The sequence below is a fragment of the Dothidotthia symphoricarpi genome (assembly GCF_010015815.1).
Source record: "Dothidotthia symphoricarpi CBS 119687 unplaced genomic scaffold P153scaffold_15, whole genome shotgun sequence".
NCBI lineage: Eukaryota > Fungi > Ascomycota > Dothideomycetes > Pleosporales > Dothidotthiaceae > Dothidotthia > Dothidotthia symphoricarpi.
In genome coordinates this window covers 610147-624135 of record NW_022985022.1, presented here as the reverse complement: position 1 = coordinate 624135, position 13989 = coordinate 610147, and the positions used below count along the sequence as shown (strand labels likewise).

Genomic DNA, 13989 nt, shown 5'->3' with positions numbered 1-13989 from the left:
AGCACTATCCACCGCCCTCAAAACCTCGATTTTTCCCGCAGCTCTTCTCTTCTCCTCACACCGCCAGCAATATACACTACTTAACGGCAGCCTCGATTCTTCAATGACGAGCCTGTTTTCGCGCTGCGCGTAGAGGAGACCAGGCCCATGGCTGGGCGCCCGATCTGGAAAACTCATTCTGAGTATACTGATAGATTGGGAATCAGCAGAGGTCACATACCTACGTTTACGCGTTGTGTTCATTAAACCAAGCATCGCATCATCAACGATGTGATTCTAGGCAGCTGCATAGACATCGCTGCATGTGCAAAGAGGTTGATGCGCTTTAGTGATGTTCGTTTGAAGTCCCTGCTTGGCCAAATGTCTGGGCTTGCTTTTTTCTCCCGTAAAGAGTGATTACGGGATGCACTACAACCTCAGTAGTTTGACGAGGTGGCAATGTTGAGAGAGGTTCATTGAGATCACATAAGTATAATACTTATTTCTCAGAAATGGATGGAATTGTCTTGTCAAATCACATTCTCGTATGTTCCCCTTTGCCATGCAGAGAAATATAAACATCAAGTTTGGAATGTCTATCCGGTTGATCCGTGTTTCCCGTCCGCTTGTAAGAAGACGGTTTTCGCAAGAGAGGGCAGGGCATCTCCGCATGCCAGTGTCGAAGTATATCATACCCAATCCTAAACGCCCAAATGCTTCAAAATCGAGCTATGTCAAGCAAAAGCTTTTCCGCCTGTCTAGGTTCCGCGCGAGCCTTCATATCATAACTGAAGCTAGATATGGCCCCGCATTCGTCTTAGTCTCTAGAGTTTGGCCATACTCAGTCGTCGTCCAAGACAATGGTCTCCTTCTGACGCTTCCTGCTCTTGAGTACCACAACATCATCATCGTGCTCGCGCTTGATCTGAGCCACGCTGCTGCCACGGATAGCATGTTCGTGCTTGACGGATATGTTGTCTATGTCTTTCTCCTATGTTGTGTGAGTGAAGTCGAACAGTTGCTATGTAATATGTTTACCTCATAATACTTGAGTAGAACGAGCAATCGCTTTCGACTCTGACCCGCCAGACCGTGACCGTTTCCTCGGTGGTGCTTGATGAGAGCGATCACGTCTTCGTCGGTAAGACCATCTTGATCATTGTGGATGGGAGGGGCGAAGGTTCGCTCTCGGGGTGCTTGTTCGGCTATGGTGACACTCGTTTCGCGAGCTGGTGTTGAGTCGCGCAGTTCTGGTTTTGGTGAGACAATAGGAAAGGGCGTGAAATTGTGCTGTCGTGATGGCGGTGTGGCACTAGTTATATGCTCCTGATGATCTGCTGCCGCAATATCTAAGTGACGTCTTGGTGGCATATCGGAGTGAGCGGCGAGGTTTTGTGGTGTTGGAGTGGCGTCGATGATGTTTCCTTGAGGAACAGGAGTCGAGCTACGGGGTTGAGGTTCTAACAAAGCAACGGCGGGCTTTTTGTTCGGGTCTGGTGTTGAGCTCGAAGCGCAAGGTATGATGTGAAGAGCCTCGAGGTTTGCTGTAGAATGTCATGGGCTTTGTGTATGCAGATATAGACGAGAGAGAATATTTTACCTCGCGAACGGTATTGATAAGCGAATGAGGCAAACATGCCATCACCCTTCCATTTTCGAGATATTGGACCATTGATCTTCTTCTGCGTGCCTGTCCTGAGGTAGATCAGTCACCCGATATATCTGGATACTCGGCAACGACATTGTGTACTATCATCTGATCGACTCACCCAACTTTGAGTGACTTCGCGTCACCTTTCACTGCACTCTCAGGCACTGTGTCGTAGCCCTGGATTGTGTGCGACTTCGCAATCTTTCTTATTCCACTTGTGCCAAATTCAAAGTCAATCTCCAGAACTCCAAGTGATTTGAAATTCTGCATGGACTCTTCATTGACTTCAAAATCTTCTTGTTCGGCTGTCGCACATTAATATGCATCAAGGTGAATTGAGAAAACGATATATGGGGTTTCATACACATGACCAGATCGTCGAAGCGAAAATGGTGCAGTACCCAGCCGTTATCTGTTTGGGTCCTGACGCCCGTTTTTGTATGACCGCTTGGATCAAACAATTTTACTCTTCTTATGAGACTCGCATTGCATAGCTTGTCGTTAACATAGATGAATACACCAACATCTTTGCTGGAGGGGAAAGGCTCCGCGAAGGTGTACTTGATCGCAAACTCCGTACCGGACTGCGCTTCAAGGTATTTTGTGACGACCTTTGGATCGGTAGTAGCGTCTTCATCGTCGTATTCGGGGAGTGGCTGGTCGTTGACAGTGACCTGTACCGTGAGGCCTGGGTAGACTGGGTGTATAGCCATGCTGTCGCTGTAGGTGCTGTTGCGGAACTCGAGTAATTAGGAAGAGAGGTGGATAGGAGCAGAGGTGGGAGTGTGAGGAGACTCATATACTAATGGCGATCCGGACCTCCAAGGGATTCCGAGGTCCAAAGATTATAAGTAAAGGTGCAGGTTTTCTGACGCTGCAGCGTAGGCAAAGTGGTAAAGCCATGTGGTGAGAGAGTCAGTTTGACATGCCCATAGCATATTTGATGATATATTGTAGAAGTGAAAGAATCCCAAGATCCTCAGGTGGTTTGATGATAGATGGGTAAAATAAGAGATGACCCAAAATCACAGTGAGGTGATACTTGCAGAGAGTGGCTTGTTTGAAGTTGATACGTCTTTTCAATGTTGGATTTACATGACGTTTGTATTAAAAAGAAGATAGCAAGAGCTGATTCACGATTTCACGCTTGATATCCTGCCAACCCGATGGTCAAAAATTAGAATCTCCAATGCCTCCCCCACATGTCCAAAACCTTGTCCATCAGCCGAACACGATCTCCTTGTGCTACCCACGGTGAGGGTTCCGGCTCGATCTCGACGTCCTCGTCATGGCCTGCATTCTTAACACTGTTCTCGTGATTCACATGAACAGTATGAGAAACACTGGAAACGGCAGCTTGGTGGATACAAGTCGCAAAAGCCAGAGCTCTTCGCGCTTTGGTTTGTACAAGGACTCACGAAGTAGAACGAAGTTTAGCCTTGTGTCAAAAAGGAAGTATAAACACAAATACTTGGAGTCGCAAGACGTAGCCCACAATGATGCTGCTTCATAGCTAAAAGGTGTCGACGTAATCTCGAGACATCTCTAATATTTCTTGTAAGAGAGCAACCCCAGGAATCCTCCAAAAGGCGGATGAAAACAAATTAAATGTCGAGGTGTGAGCTTCCGAACATACTAGCTCAACTCCTTTGATGCTGTACAGGTCAACCATTTTACCCATGCAGACCCCTACCAAGTGTGAACTTGCTGCACATAGTCCAACCCAGAACCGCGTCATAGAGGCAACCTCTAGACTTCTCATGATACAACGCCTAAGTCATCTAATACCTCTATGAGCGTAACAGAGGCTCTTGGATGGCCAAGTAGCGGGAGAAGAGCAAGGGCTCTATGTTCTTGGACCAGATCCGAACGAAGCCATCCTTGACCGGCACTCACAGACAGAGAACGCATGCAGTGTGGGTGCTACTCGGCTCCTCCAGGCTAGGCGTATCAGTAAAAGCAGTCATGGTGTCTAATGAAGGCAGATGCCAACGTACAGGCCAACATCGCATAGGTTAGGGGATCCAAGGTTATATGATTGAGGGTTATAGTTCTACGTTGCAATCCTGCAAGACGCTTGCGTCATATAAGATCCCAACTTGCGGCAGATGCTGCACGCGCATTAGCTGCTGTACCACATATTGGCAGACTACTGGGATATTTTCCTGGAAACACAGTCAGAATGCATCCACCTATAGTGCTCTGTTTGTGTCATCGTACGAAACATTCTCCGAAATTCAATCTAGCACAATGACCTCTGGCTCGCCACGAGGTCGCTTGACACACCTTGTCTCGATTACCGTCACTTCGTCGTTATCGTCATTGTCGTTCGCCGCGACAAGTTCACGCTTGGGTTGTCGCTCGATACCTGTTTCTTGTTTGATGTCTCGCCTCTCTGCTTCTCGCTATTGCGTGTGTCAGTTTGCCCTACGCTTGAATCTGTCATGTGGATTGTACATACCCTCCGCATACGCTGCAGGAGAAGCGGTATCGTAGGTGTAACTTTATTCGCTTTTTCTACATCCCGGATGATACGAAGTGCTTTGAGCGCAGCTTTTGACCTCGCTGTTAGCAAGTTTGCAAGAGATATCAAAAACCTGACTCTCACCTAGGGATCTATATCTAAAGACGACGGTAGCGAACGGCTCATTATCGACCTTGTCGTACCGCACCCGAGGCCTACTTAGCTCCATTACCTTCGGTGCACCGAAGCTTGAGTATTGATAAGTCGTTGACCAGCAAGACGAGTGTTTCGTTACATACGTAGTCTGATGTGAGCGAGCGTCCCCTTTCAACGCTTTTTCTGGAACTGCACCCATGGCTGACAATGGGGCCTGTCCTCGCGCCTTATTTGGACTACCTGAACGACGTATGTTTGTGATGAATCTTAAAGTTAGGGTAATGCAGCCTTTCGACCCGACATCCTTCCGGACATTCTCCAGATTTACTGGGCCATCTGATTCTTCGACTAACCTATGTTAACTCCCGCCAGGATCACAGGATTGTGTTTATAGTTACCAATGTTCAATGCCGTGAAGCGATAGTTCTGGATGAATCTAACCCCGTCTTGTTCAAAAATGCCACCCTGGTTGGCAAAACCGCGTCGACCATGCAAGTCCTCCGGCCACATCACTGTGTTGTACGTGGCCACACCATCTATGTGCACTACAGCTTGAACGCCATATTGAGTGGGAAACGGCGTGCTGAATTTCCACTTGAGAGCAAACTCCGCCCCAGATTGAGCCTCGACATACTTCGTTACCGTCTTTGGTGGGTCCTCCTCGTCCTCATCGACATACTCTTCGAGCGGTTGTGCGTACACGATGATTTCCGCTTTGAGGCCGGGACAGTCGTCAAGAACAGCCATTGCTTGTGCCGATGCGTCGAAGCTAACGCAAAGGTCTTCGCTCTAGTCTGGCTTGTATCCGGGTCCGCAACGCTTGTGATTTGCTGTTGAGGGTTCTCGTGCAGGGTTAGTGTAGAAGTCCAGCAAGTCCGCCCTGAAAGGATGCAAGGCCCTTTCCCAAAGAGGATGATGCTGGCGCGCTAAATCCAGGGTCCAAACTGGAGCTCTGAATCGTCATCGCATGTGGCTCAACTTTCCTCCACATGTCACACAGAAGGAACCACCTCTACTCAAACTAACTTTGGTAAAGCCATCTCAGGCGCAGACTCCTTTTCTCTTCGCCAGCATCGTCCAAATCACCCTCAACGTTTGCGCGCAAATGGCAGCAACACGCCTTCGCCGCACCTTCCAATACCCCTCCGAATCCGACGACGAAGACGCTGTAGAGCAGGGCATGGACGAGCAAGGTACATTCATCTTCTCGCACTCTACATCAACCTCAAACTAACATTCCCACGGACCAAAACGACCTCATCTCCACGCTCTCAACACACGACACATCCGCAACGCGCCTCTACACCCTCACATTGCTGCTCCTCCCCCTCGCACCCGCGCTCCTCCACCTCCCCCGCCTCCTCAGCGCTTCCACAATAATACCAAGTGTCGCGACAATAGCGAGCTTCTTGGCGACGGCGTACACACTTTACTTTCTCCCCCTCCCACCCATCAAGCCCGGTATCCTCGAAACTCCAGATCCAGGCACCGCACGCAACAAAGGGAAGGCGATAAACAGAGGGAGCTACGGATACAACGTTGTGTCCACACCGGAGCAAGCGGCGACTACAGGAAGGATACAAACACCATATATATCTGAGGAAATCGCGGATTTGCTGGCGCAATACATTGTCCCTATGAATGCGGCGGTATGTGGGATTTTAGCTGTACATGAGTTGTGGCAGCGCCGAGCATGGAGCGAAGGGATGATGATCGGGGGCGGATACCTACCAGGTCTGATCTTGACAACAATATTGTGGGCAAGGCGGGAACTGAGGGTTATGGATTTAGGGGAGTTAGAGCGCTTGCGGTATCGCTCAAAAGGAATATGAAGAGGGGGAGAAGAAGTTGGTCGAAAGTAAGGGGAGTAAAGATAGCTATCATTTCCATGAGATACCCATGTATCCGAGACCGTACACTCGTGAATGAACGAAACACACTGATTGAAGAAACGCGCAACCAAGCGCGGTCTAGGTATCATCCCTCAACGCCATTGCCAATAAACGCACTAAGACATCCCAGACGCCTGATTCAAAACACCGCGTCGCACACTTTTACATCACACCCCTCAAATCATCATGCTCTTCCGCCGACTCGCCGCCCTCTCCTGCCTGAGACTGCTCGTCGCAGCCGCTCTCATCTCATCCCTATCCTCCGCCACGCCATCAGCATTAGGCTTCGAATCAAGATTGTCCCCACTAGCTGGCAGACCAGGTTTCTTCTCCTTACCCACTAATCTCGCAGCTGTTGTGCTCTTTGCCAAATTCGTTGTACTTGTGCTCTTCACGGTCCCGCTCCCTGTGCGCTTATGCAGTAATGGTAGCGCTCCGTCCGTCTTGCGGTCGTCGGTAGTAGATGATGTCGGCACGGAAGAATGACGGCGGGCATTCCGTGCTGCTTTGGCGAGTTCGTTGATGCGTGTACGGGGATTTGCGGGTTCGACGGGGGACGAGTCTGTAAAGTCGAAGATGGCGAGATTGTCTTTTTCTTTTTCTTCTTGCTTGACTGTTGAGTCCCTCTTTGGCAGGGATATTAATTCGGTGGGTTCGGTTGTGGCCTTGGTAGACGCCGTATTCAGGGCAGAAGCGGCTGCTGCTTTTCGCTTCGCTATGCTTGTCTCGTTGATGAGCGCCGAAATTGCTTTGGAAGCTGTTGACGACCTGAATTCCGATTCAGTCGAAGACGCAGTCTTCGAGTCCTGGTTCGTTTCTCGTCGGTCCAGTTTCTGCCTCAATGGACTCCCCACTTCCATCTCCTCTTCAGCTCCTCGCCCAGGAGCAACTGGAACAGGCTTCCAACTCAGCTCTTCGCCTGGCTCGCGTTTGACATCCATTTTCCCACATGTCGAAGGTGCTGTTTGAGGCTCCACGCTCGTCCTGCGGTCTATCACCGCATCCACTAGTTTGGCATCTGGGCGTCGCATCTTCGTGCTCAAACTAGGCTCCTTGTAACTAACTGCCGGACGCGCCCTTCGTCCAGGTCTTCCTGCCATACCGGTTTGGTCGGCCGAGCTCAGATCGCCCGGAGGTGGTGTGTCCTTATTCTCTGGTCGCGATGTTGATGGTTCTGTCGAGGGTGGAGAGAATATGTCATCTGCAAAGGGCGTCTTGGGTGGTAGTGAATCGAGGTTGATCTCGGCGGTTGGTATAGGCTCTGGCATTGATAACATTGGCAGCTCTGGTGGAGTAATAGTGCGAGTAATGTTGAGGCGGACTCGACCGCGAGGCTTAGGAAGGAGCTTCTTCTCGGGTTTCTCTGGCTTGTCTAGCTTGTCTGACTTCTCTTGAATAGACGAACGTTGTTTCTTAGGCGACAACACTGGGTCGGTATTGACAGGTTCTGAGCAGGTTAGTCTCAACTCAAAAGCTAGGAACTGGATCAACTCACTGCTTCCAAGAACAGGCCGCTCTGGGGAAGATAGCCTTGGTTCCTCGTTGATTGCGACAGTCTCCGAAGCACTTGAGACGTTTCGCCTGCTAAACGCAAAGGGCTCTGCTTTGACCTGTGGCTTGTCCTCATCCTCCCGCACACTGAACTTCCGCTTAGAACCTGTCCGAGCGGTCTTGGCGGCTTCTTCCTGCAGCTCTTCGGGCGGCGAATCGAACACAGATACGCGGCGAATGTTGAGCTTCGGTCCACTTTCTCTTCGCTTCTTACGCGTTTCGAGGTTGGCTGAGAGCGCGGGTTCTCCATCATCGACAGCTTCGTCGGCTTGCTCTTGGGTAATGGGACTGGGGTCGAAAGTAATGGGCTCTTCGTTCTCAAATCGTGATACAGGCGGTGGTCCAATGTCAGGTGACTGGCTGTCGGGGTTGTTCAATACTTCTTCAAGCTCATCCGCACTGTCGTTTGTTAGTCATGTCCCCTCCTTCTTTAACATATGCCCCTCCTCAAAAAGAAAAGATCGTAGACGTACCCCATAGTACGTCTCGGGTAGTGTTTCCCCTCGGCGATGGTGGGCAACATCTGGTTCTCCACCTCCTGCAGGCCAAGCCCACTTCTCCACTGTCTGTCCCCTGCACTGCGTCGCGTCGCAAGCTGCTGACTCTTCCGTCGTGATCGGTCGCCCGTCTTCTTTAGTTGCCCCAGCTGCGCGACCATGCCTCCAAGCTCCTGCAGCTTGGCCTCAAGCTGTGTTTTGACGGCATCGATGTTCTCGAACGAAAGGCGACTTGACTGCGATTCAGCCGCATTATGCAGACGCAAGACTTGTTCGCGAAGAGAGAGGTTCTCGGCTAGGAGACGCGAGCAATCGTTCTCGAGGCTGCGTATGCGGATCGACTGTTGTGAGTTTGTCCTGGGAACGCGTTAGCCCTACATCATCAAAGACGTCATTTCACACAATGCACGTACTTTGCCAGCTCGCGATTCTGTCTCAGAAAGCGGCGTTTGACTGCGCAGGTGTTTCATCAGCAAATGCGTCGATTCTACCCCCAAGATGCAACATACCAACATCGATCGTCTCTGCCGACGGCTGCGGCGCGACGGGCGGCTCATTTAGACGCGCCATCAGCGGAGAATAGGTATGTCGGGGTTAATTATAGTGTCCAAGGTGCACACAATGCGTTGTCGCGGTCGTTGAAGCTCGGCGTCGTTCGTTGTTTCCGTCGTTATCGTCATATCGAAAAGCTTCAGGGCGTTGTTTACCCAGCAACCGAGCACGCCTTGCCCAAGGGGGAAATAAGTGGACCCTCGACACCTGAGCACGTGTGTGGGGCATCGGGCGCGTTCATTCATTGCAGCAACATCACGTTGCGACTTTGGACAGAATACCGTTGTACCAAGCAGATTGGGTATAGAAAAGAGAGAAGAAGCATGTCAAACTATTCGCGCCCGCTCCCGACGCATCCCCGCAACCAGTCCATGGGCGGCTCGCAACAATATTCTCCTGTGCTACTGGCGCGCATTGCAGAGAAGAAGGCCGAACTCGCAAACCTCAAAGACCTGCAAATGCTGAGTGGAGGTTTGGCGGACCAGATGCAAATGTTGGCCGAGAAGCTCCAAACTCTTTCAGATGGTACAGAAGGTACGTCAACCCCCACATACATTCACATGATACCCACCTGAGAAGGTACATGTATCAAAGAGGTCATGATTGACCATGTATGAACGCGATGCTGACATGCTTTCCTCCCAGCCGTCGCGGCAGTCCTCTCAAACTGGCACAACGTCCTTCGCGCAATAAACATGGCATCCAGTAAGCCTTTTCACATGCATTCACTTCCATCCACCCGTCTAATCATGAACCCAGCAAAACTTCCCAAGCCCAAAGAAGAACCACAAGAAGATTTGGAGAAAGATACCGAGCCCATACCACCACTGCCTCAAACACTAGTCCGCATCCCTACACAGCACGCCCCTGCGCTCATGGAGCAAGCCAGCGCAGCAGCTGCAACTGAATGAGCGAGCGTGCAAGCGAGACGTGTTTTCTGACGCCGCGGGGCATGCACCGAATGGAATGCGGAAGAAGAGCTGGACGAAGCGACTGGCTACGGCTAATATCGAGCGCCCTCCGATTCGCGAGAAGCAGTGATCGCTGGAGATTTGAATGCATACGAGGGAATTATGCACTCCGGCCCAACGATAAGGTACAGGTGAAGTTAGTCCGGACATATGAAAATCTTTCAGGACATCAAGCTGTGACTGGAAGAAAAGACTTTGCATCAGGCATGGAAGTGGAGTAGGAGGTAACAGTGATTGATATGCTAGTATAGGGTGATTTGCGAGAGTGCAGATGCAATGCATCTTGCTACATAATTCCCAATCGCGTGGATTGCCCACTGCAGTGATGCGTCTACTATCTAGCATCGAGACATTGATGCGCCAGTTTTAGACTGTTTAAGTCTGTCCGTTCCGCTGTGCAAGTAATGATTTGGTGTTTTTTTTTTCTGTGTGTAAGGACTCCCATAACTCCTCGCCAATATAACAGCCGCGAAAAACCAGATGCTGGGCAGTTCGATTTGTGTCTGCCCAAAGTGCTATGCCACCGTAGAAGTCGTTGATTAGGTGCGCATATCCACAGTCTACTTCTTGTTCTTGGGCATCTTCTCGTACGCATTCGGACTGGGCTTTCGTCGAGGTCGATTGCGCTTCTTTGGGTTGGCAGAACCCTCACCATGGTTGTGAACATGCTCGCAATCGTCGTGATCATGATGGTGCTCGAGTGGTCGGCGTCCCCGCTGCCCATCCCTACCCCCACTGGGTCGCGCCATGCTGTTGTCTGGTTCCGAATCCGCGTCCGAGTCCGACGAAGAGTCATCCGAGGAGTCATCGTCTGAAGATTCGTCGGCAGCGCGGGGCTTGTGGTAGATGCAGCATACTGTTCAGGCGCATCAGCACTTCCATGCGGGTGGTGAGTAGTATCATGATGTGAGGATACCTTTTGACGACTTCTTCCCCATACCCTCGTTGTCTATCACGTCTTCCGCCCACTGTATGTGTCTCTGCTCCGATGGTTCGGCCCGCAATCGCAGCACGCCAGAGGGTGCGGACAGCCGGAGGACGGGCTGTGGTCGTGCCTCCATTGTCCTACTACCACTACCCCGCGGGGGAGTCGCCGTTTGAGGAGTTGCCATGTTTCTTGGATTTGCGATTGTGCGCGTAAACCCAGATGTTGAGAGATGAGCGGACGTTTAAGAACGATGTCAAATTGCAGGATAGTAGGAACAACGGGCGGGGTGGGGCGCTCCTTGCAGAAGTTGTGTGAAGCGACAAACGTGGGGCCAGTGGTGAATCGGATCGTCGTATAAGGTGTGGCGGACGGAAGAAGAGAGAGGGCAAACAGCGGATTTGCTGCAGGCGGTGTCGCGTGTACCTTGTATGTACGTCTTCGCTGGTCGGTGGTGGTTGGTTGGCTGCAACTGCGTCATGGCAACGAATCGCTTCGTCTCCCGAACCCGAACTTCCGACTTGTTCGTCACACTTCACTACCACTCGCCCACCAGCGCTTAGGCTGCTTTTAGATTTGTTGTATGTTTAATCCACGGCAATGATCGCTTCCTATTGTTCAAAGGCTACAAAGTATCTAAAGGCTCACAAGACACATCCTACCTGCTGTTTTGGGGAACACATGGGTATACCATTTCAATATGTGCTGACTGGACATGACTTATAATCCAAGTATACTCTAAAGCAGGCTGTTGTACACATCAATGGTACAATTGCTGAGCGAAGAGAGATGTTGTTTTCTTCTGATCAAAGATTGATTATAAAGAGCGTGTTTTGTAGACATCAGTCTATCAACCCTGATTATTCCAGTCATGTCTCCACCGAAAGCTCTACTATTGGGTCAAGGTACAGTTTCTTTTCTTTGATACCATTTCTATTCGTCGGTCAACAGAGTATATATTAGGTAGTCAAGGTATTATAGGTCCAGAAGGGTAGAGTTACATTCTCAGGAACCATGGAACCTGCTTCCGTCGTAGGAAGAACTCAAGGCTGAAGTATTCAAAAGGCTAGACAAACTTGAAAATATTCTCCCATTCCAACTCACACTTCCGTAGAATTCCTAACCTTAAATCGCAAGCATGTCAACTCCTTTCTTCTCCAACACTTCTTTGCTTCGCCCAGTAAAGCAGTCTGTCGGAAACACCCCGCTCCTAGCACTTTTAACAGTATATAGACACGACAAGAAATACCACATATCTCCTCCCTGCCTCAAAAACTCCGCAGCACGATATAGAACCACACTTCCAAGGAATCAGCACACCATCAGTTTATCACATTCGGTTATCCAGCTTCGGCCTTGCTGCTCATAATAAAGCACAAACCTGGGCTTCCTGACCAGAAGTTCTTCACTGCCTTGGCTTCCCTACATGGTTCCAAGTCTAACCTCGACCGCTATGAGAACGCTCTTCTCTTGCGTGAGATCCAGACTGTGAGACTACTAGTAGTAAAAAACAGCGTCACGCATGAAGGATTGGCAGTCTTGAAATTCGCACCGTTCTACATCAGAGCGCTATCTGCACTCATGGCACATGAGTACATGGCAACGCGTCGTTCTGGTCTGGGGATTGTGTGAACATATGACCTCCTTACGGGTGAGGGTTTTGGACACTCGGTTTGTGTCACCGTCATTTGACTTGATCCTCGCTGGCAGACAGGTTCAAGAAGGTCAGAATCACGGCTAAGTTTTGCGACGGCAGGTTCAGCCGTGGTGGTAGAGGATTTCAAGGGTTAGGAAGCGGGCTGTCCTCGCCTTCTAGCGATGCTTAGTTAGAGCTTGCGAAAGAGAGACTGTTTGTGCATGTGGAGTTTTAGATTAGATAGTTTGTGGGGGGTGAGGGATAGGATAGAGTCAAATGTAGCTGGGGCGGGGACTATTCGACGGGAGGTAAGGACTACGAGAAGACGATAGAAGGTGTCATTGCAAGGCTGGTTGGATAGGTTCGTGTGTTTAGGCTGAGACTTGTATGCATTTACGCAGTGATTGTTGTTGTAGCATCGCCTATCGAATGTGCAAAAGAGCATACAAATACTTCACGTCGTCAAAGAGTACTCCACAAGCAACAGTCTTACATCCAATGCATGCAAATCGCTTGTTCCACGGCTCGACGTAAAGCAGGTAGATGAAGCATGCGATCACCCAACATCACAACACAACACATAATACCTAATTAGTAACTCAGTGCATCGTTGACAGACGGATCAGCTTGATTCCGCGACCAGGAACCTGTTTTGCCACCGACGACATGCGATCATAAACTTATTCAAAGGCAATTTGAGATTGATGAAGGGAGTGCCCTCGACGATCCCCGGGGTTCAACGAGATTTGCTAATCCTGCGCGTGTTCTCGCATGTGAGATTATGCGCAAGGCTGCCCCTGTTGCGCCACGGTATGCCGATGATAGCGACCGAAGACCATGCGTCATGCTACAAAGGTAAGCGTCGAGGGAAGTGACGCGGCAAGACGCATTTGTGTTGAGTAGAGCCAAAATGGGACCATGGTTCACTAGTCGTGGCACGCGCAGACGAATGGATAGGAGAAGTCTTTATCGCGACGGGAAGGTTCACAACTCGCGCATTACCAGGAGATGACCGGCGATATGACAACGTCCCGCAGTGCGGATGCATGGAAAGTCTTCTCCGCGCTGAGACGTGCACAATTCCCGCGAGGAAGTGGGAAATGAGGCCGACTCGGGCTCCCAGACCGTGCAAGTTCTGGACCGAAGATCCACTTTATCGGACAGGGGAAGTGGATGCTCGACCCAACGCGAGTGAATAGTCTGTGGGACGGGCGACGTGAAGAACTTTGAGCTGGTGGTCGTGGTGAGTGGCGAAGGCACAAGAATTGGAGCTGCGAACACATTAGATCAAGAGGCGTTCAGGAGAGGCGCTTCGGTTGTGTCGTTGTGTGGCCTGCAGCATGAGACCGGGACCCTGCGGATAATATATGGTCTGGACCGTACAGCCAATGGGCGCGTGTCAAGCGGATGGTTCCTGCAGTAGCACGCTTTTATGAAGCTTGGCTTGGACCATATCTTACCGCAACCAGATGGCTGTTTCTAAATAAACGGCTAGGTCGCACGAGGCTTTTACCGCGACTCCTGAGAAGCGAGACAGAGATCTGTTGTCGGCAGTGTGATGTGATGCTGGGAAGATACGAGGTGGAAGTGCCAGTAGATGTGTGGAGAGCAGCAGACGGCCGCGAATAACATGAACGCGAGTCTGAAGTGCACGCGGGGGCAGAATGAATGTCAAACACGTGTGGCTGCGCTTTATTTCCCATCCTGGAGGCCTT

General features: G+C 50.6%; 6 protein-coding genes across 6 annotated transcripts; 2 read left to right on the top strand and 4 right to left on the bottom strand.

Moving 5' to 3' along the window:
* Window positions 1-820: 820 nt before the first annotated feature.
* Window positions 821-2343, bottom strand: P153DRAFT_358892 (uncharacterized protein; the record flags this gene model as incomplete). Its single annotated transcript, XM_033666836.1, has 5 exons — window positions 821-970; window positions 1018-1523; window positions 1580-1674; window positions 1749-1935; window positions 1995-2343. The coding sequence occupies 5 exons, from the start codon at window positions 2341-2343 to the stop codon at window positions 821-823; spliced, it is 1287 nt and encodes a 428-aa protein (XP_033521673.1).
* Window positions 2344-3867: 1524 nt separating this feature from the next.
* On the bottom strand, window positions 3868-4997 carry P153DRAFT_295534 (uncharacterized protein; the record flags this gene model as incomplete). Its single annotated transcript, XM_033664037.1, has 5 exons — window positions 3868-4035; window positions 4092-4183; window positions 4239-4309; window positions 4367-4598; window positions 4649-4997. The coding sequence occupies 5 exons, from the start codon at window positions 4995-4997 to the stop codon at window positions 3868-3870; spliced, it is 912 nt and encodes a 303-aa protein (XP_033521672.1).
* A 358-nt stretch (window positions 4998-5355) lies between these two features.
* P153DRAFT_377535 (uncharacterized protein) lies at window positions 5356-6082 on the top strand (the record flags this gene model as incomplete). Its single annotated transcript, XM_033669741.1, has 2 exons — window positions 5356-5443; window positions 5652-6082. The coding sequence occupies 2 exons, from the start codon at window positions 5356-5358 to the stop codon at window positions 6080-6082; spliced, it is 519 nt and encodes a 172-aa protein (XP_033521671.1).
* A 190-nt stretch (window positions 6083-6272) lies between these two features.
* On the bottom strand, window positions 6273-8850 carry P153DRAFT_368594 (uncharacterized protein). Its single transcript, XM_033668549.1, has 5 exons — window positions 8700-8850; window positions 8604-8643; window positions 8167-8547; window positions 7638-8092; window positions 6273-7589 (listed from the first exon to the last, which is right to left on the bottom strand). Exons 1-5 carry the CDS (start codon window positions 8758-8760, stop codon window positions 6319-6321), a joined length of 2208 nt encoding a protein of 735 aa, XP_033521670.1. The 5' UTR covers window positions 8761-8850; the 3' UTR covers window positions 6273-6318.
* A 142-nt stretch (window positions 8851-8992) lies between these two features.
* Window positions 8993-10138, top strand: P153DRAFT_344781 (uncharacterized protein). The gene is made up of 3 exons (XM_033666066.1): window positions 8993-9276; window positions 9388-9447; window positions 9502-10138. Exons 1-3 carry the CDS (start codon window positions 9066-9068, stop codon window positions 9651-9653), a joined length of 423 nt encoding a protein of 140 aa, XP_033521669.1. The 5' UTR covers window positions 8993-9065; the 3' UTR covers window positions 9654-10138.
* A 22-nt stretch (window positions 10139-10160) lies between these two features.
* P153DRAFT_368591 (uncharacterized protein) lies at window positions 10161-11093 on the bottom strand. Its single transcript, XM_033668548.1, has 2 exons — window positions 10630-11093; window positions 10161-10569 (listed from the first exon to the last, which is right to left on the bottom strand). The coding sequence occupies exons 1-2, from the start codon at window positions 10772-10774 to the stop codon at window positions 10274-10276; spliced, it is 441 nt and encodes a 146-aa protein (XP_033521668.1). The 5' UTR covers window positions 10775-11093; the 3' UTR covers window positions 10161-10273.
* Window positions 11094-13989: the final 2896 nt, after the last annotated feature.